The sequence below is a fragment of the Penicillium waksmanii genome, assembly GCF_028829765.1.
Source record: "Penicillium waksmanii strain IBT 27052 chromosome Unknown utg000008l:1.0-5622682.0:1.0-5626561.0, whole genome shotgun sequence".
NCBI classification, from domain to species: domain Eukaryota; kingdom Fungi; phylum Ascomycota; class Eurotiomycetes; order Eurotiales; family Aspergillaceae; genus Penicillium; species Penicillium waksmanii.
In genome coordinates this window covers 5,417,717-5,422,102 of record NW_026643254.1, presented here as the reverse complement: position 1 = coordinate 5,422,102, position 4,386 = coordinate 5,417,717, and the positions used below count along the sequence as shown (strand labels likewise).

The window sequence follows — 4,386 nt, the reverse complement described above, 5'->3', positions numbered from 1 at the left end:
ATAGGTCTTCTGGAACAGCCTGGAAGCTAAGCTTTTCGAGTACTCGGGTGGCTTCTTGTTGCCAGAGCCTCGGGGACTTTCGCAGACCATAAAGGGCTTTGTTCAGCTTCCAGCAGCTCTCTTTATCTGTGAATCCTTCAGGCATCTGAGTATAGACCTCTTCATTCAGAGTACTATTCAGAAATGCGTTCACAGCGTCTAGCTGCATGGTTTCCAGGTCGAAAGCCGCAATTAGCGCGAAGATAGATCTCGCTGTACGAGCTGCGAGAGTTGCGGCTCGTTTCTCTTCTGAATCGATGGCTTGGAGATCACCACGTACACAAATGCGAGCTTTAAGCTTCTGGAGAAAGCCATTGCTGTCGAATTTGTAGGTGAAGACCCAAGTGAGAGGCAGCACTTGAACGCTGCAGTCTTGGGGCCGTCTTCCGGTGGTGTATGTGCCTCGCATCCGTAAAGATTCAATCTCGAGTCCTGCAGCAGCCAACCAGCCTTCACTGAATGTGTGGCTAACGGCTTGTTTCCAGTTCTGGGGTTCAGGTGGCAGATCGTCGCGATGCTTCCGGTGCTGATCTGGCGTTGGTGCAGAGATTGCAGTGGCAAAGGCAGCTAAGACCCCTCCCTGATCTTCCTCGTTATCGTGCGTGAAATAGCTGGCGAGGTATGGGTCTGAAGGTGGCTTTCGCTTCCGTTTGCCCTCCACGACATTCTCTTCTGATATCCCTTCTTGGCGCCGGTGTGGTAGCTGAAAATTGATCGAAGGTACGGGCGTGCCTGCTGGGAAGCTGCCTGGGATAGCTGATGGCTCCGGAGTGCGCTGGATAGGCAAGGAGGCCGTTGACGGGGCCGTACGCTGATTCGAAGGAGAGGGATGGGAAGAAGAAGATGAGGATTCGTGGACTGATAGAGGTCTGATTGGGATAGCCGACTGCGGATATGTTGGTGGATCTGAGAATGCTCGAGCCGGCGCTGGCGGTGTCGAGGCTTGAATGGGCTGCTCTGGCGTTGCTGGGAGCAAATGTATGTGTTCAGATGGTATCCGAGATGGTGTTGACGATGGTGTGAGCTGCCTCGCTGGTAGCAAGGGCAGTGACACCGGGATTGGTGGCTCTGAATGAGCTGGTGAATGCAATGGAGATAGATGTGAAAGTGAAAACTCCGATTCAGCTGGATATAGCTCCTTCTCGACGTTCTCCTGCGGGGCTGGCCGCTGGATCTCTGGGATAGGATAGGATATAGTTTGAGTTTGAGGTGTCGCGAGGTCTTGCGACTGGGCTGAGAGTCGTTGAAGAGCCTGTTCGAGCTGTAGATCAAGCTCGTCTTCTTGTATGACTTCTGTAGCTTCCGGAACGGGCTCGAGAACTGGCTTTTGGGTGTGTTCGTGATGTTTGAAGCTAAGATTCTCATCGAATTTAGCATCCCGTACAAGCTTCACCGTATCTAGCCTAGGAAACCACACACGCCAGACGTTCGTCGTTTTATAGCCAGTCAGATAGCCAATTTCAGCCCGCGGATGCATCTTATCGGACTGAGGAATGCCCTGAATGCGTACGTACGTACGGCAACCGTAGAGACGGAGATTTGAGAGATTGATAGGGATCTGGATGCCTGTTCCTAGCCGGTGAAACTCCTGCTGTGGAATGATCCAGCGTCCGTCCGGTAGCTTCGTGGGCGATCTGTTTAATATATACACAGCTGTGTGTACAGCTTCAGGCCAGAGAGATCGCGGAAGATGGGAGTCTTGAAGCAGTGAACGTGAGGCTAAGATGATCACCCCCCCCAGATCGCTCTGCGTAGCTATTCATCTCGGGCGTGCCTACCAGACTGTGTATGATAACAAATCCACAGTCTTCGAGGTACTGCTGCACGGTACGGCCTGCTGAACGTTCGTTGTCATAGTGAAAAGCTCGAATTGGAAGGTTGAACCAATTACGAAGGATGGCGATGAACCTCCGTACTGCATCCTGGCAACCATTCTTCTGCGGGTGCGTCTCCACATGGTGATAGCGGATAGCATCAAGATAGAAGTGCGTGATCCATCGATCACCATTGAACCCTTCCTTAACCTGAATGAGGTCGAAATGAACTCGTCCGAGAGCCCCATATACCGGTGTTTGGGCTCGTCGGGAGACTTGGCGGGTGGCTTTCGTCAGTTGGCACGTCTCGCAGTGCTCAGGGTCTTCCTCCGTGCGCGTCTCTGCTGTGAGTTTGATACCGTCTGCCATCTCAGCGAGCTTTTCGACCCTCTGCTCGTACATATGGGCTAGGCGCTGATGCCAGCGTTTTGGAGTTGCTTCGGATGTGAGAGGCAAGGTTGAACGGCGTGGATGGGTGCTAAATGCAGCTGGCGATGAGAATTGAGCCTGGTCTAGCATGAACAGCCCATCCCATTCATTTACTCTCGCGACCACCCTTCCGGATTCCGTGCTAATAGCTTCTTTCCTCAGGTCCCAAATAACGCCCTTTTTCTTCATCAACCCCACGGATAACAAGCTGGTGTGAAATCCTGGCGAATAACGGACATTTTCCACTGTCAGAGGGACTTTTCGGTCTGTTTCTGGATTTCTGCCCCAGATCTTTACTGTTCCAACTCCAAATACACCTGTTTTGGTGTCACCAACTTGCACACTACCGCTGGTTTCCGTAAACGAAATGAAAGCTTCACGGTTGTTGGTAATATGACGGTTGGCTGCAGAGTCGACCAACCAAGCGCTTTTAAGTGGGTTTTCGGCATTATGACTGAAGAAAGCGTACGGAACTGGCCGAGAGATATTTTGGTTGAGCTGATCCTCACTAGAGCGGTCTGGCTTCTTAGTGGCACCATACGTGAAGAAACCCAGACCGGTATCTTCGTCAGAGTCCACGTTTGCAAAGTTGACACTCTTCTTCGGGTTCACTTCTTTATAGAGCTTTTCCGCCTTTGCTTTGGCGAATGGGCTGAGCTTTTTGATATTTTCCGGAAGTTTCCTTTCGATGGCAGGATCTGGTTTCCACCCGGACGGGCGTGCGGAAACAATAAGGTATGGACATGACTGGAAGTAGTGCTTCTGTCCACAGACACAGTCTGGGAGCTGTTTAGCTGATTTCTGCCGAGTTGACTGCGTTGACGTTGATCCAGCTTCTTTCTGACCATCTAAGGTGGCGAATCCCACTGCGGACTCTTTCCCACTCCTTTTCTTCTGTGAGGTTGCGCGGAGCTGGCGGAAATCGTTTATAACGGCAATAAATGAGACATCCTTACCCTCCACATTCTCCTTGAAGACCTTCTGGTAGGTATAAAAATAGAAATTCTCATCTAACGATCGAGCGGCACAGAGGAAGTCATATACTGCCACACGAGGATTGGTGACATCAGGGACTTGAGCGCTAACGGCTTCTGTATAAAGGCTTTCCCATTCCGTGAGCCATATATCCACCTGCGAGTCCTTTGGAGATGACCTTGCCTTATTCAACCATCTCACCCGCAATTCCAGCATGCGTTCGATTTCGGAAGGAGAGAACCGGTCCTTAAGGGCTTTTAGAAGTGTTCGAGGACTCTCGATATCGGCGATGAGGTGTTGGTGGCTGGTAGCAACAGTCCGTCGGATTTGCTGGCCAATTCGGTCCAAATTTCGCTGCGTCCACCTGAATTGAAGCGTCTGGCGATCTTGATGGGCAAGCAGGCGCTGAAAGACCTTATAATTATCGTCTGTAAGGTCTATGATCTCTTGAGCTCCCTCCTGGGCGTCGCCAGGTTGTGTTTCTTGGGGTTCCTCAGGGATCTTCTCTGGATTAGAAGCATCTGGATCCAAATACTTCCACACACCAAGGCTCTTAGAGGTGACCTTGATAGTGCTATACCAGGTTCTCCACTGGTCGGAAGAGCCTAGAATAATGCCTCCGGAGGCGCTGGAGCTGGATCCAGCGTCCAGCGTCTCGAGGTCTTGATAGGGAAGTGACATCTCGCGTCCGGTTTGAAGGGACTGTGTTGTGACGAGGACGTTCGGCTATGTATAGCGTCGGGGTGATAGATATCGATCGATGAGTGTTTACCACGGGCTAACCGGGCTCATAACTGTCGGAACGTTGTCGTTACAGTACGGACTAGTACGGGCATAGCCAATTGAGTACTTGAGAGTGTTGATTTTGAATACTATGGAAAGTACAAAATATATGCGATGTGGGCTTAGTAAGATCGTTAAAAGATGCAAACATGGTTGAAAACAATGGCATATGGGGGTGCTGGATAATTCTCGGGCGCACTAGTAAAACTGTGACCCTCTTTTATCGACAATATATCTTGCATGTACTGTATTAACTCAGCATATAGCGACACTATGTCAAATATTGTACAGTACGGAATATCGCCAAAGAGTACGCGATGAAGCTCGAGCCGAGAGAATTTCATAT

At 50.6% G+C, this 4,386-nt stretch overlaps 1 protein-coding gene across 1 annotated transcript; it reads right to left on the bottom strand.

Moving 5' to 3' along the window:
* Positions 1 to 1,025: 1,025 nt before the first annotated feature.
* Positions 1,026 to 3,938, bottom strand: N7481_010326 (uncharacterized protein; the record flags this gene model as incomplete). Its single annotated transcript, XM_057269545.1, has 2 exons — positions 1,026 to 1,116; positions 2,824 to 3,938. 2 exons carry the CDS (start codon positions 3,936 to 3,938, stop codon positions 1,026 to 1,028), a joined length of 1,206 nt encoding a protein of 401 aa, XP_057120222.1.
* Between the last annotated feature and the right edge of the window lie 448 nt (positions 3,939 to 4,386).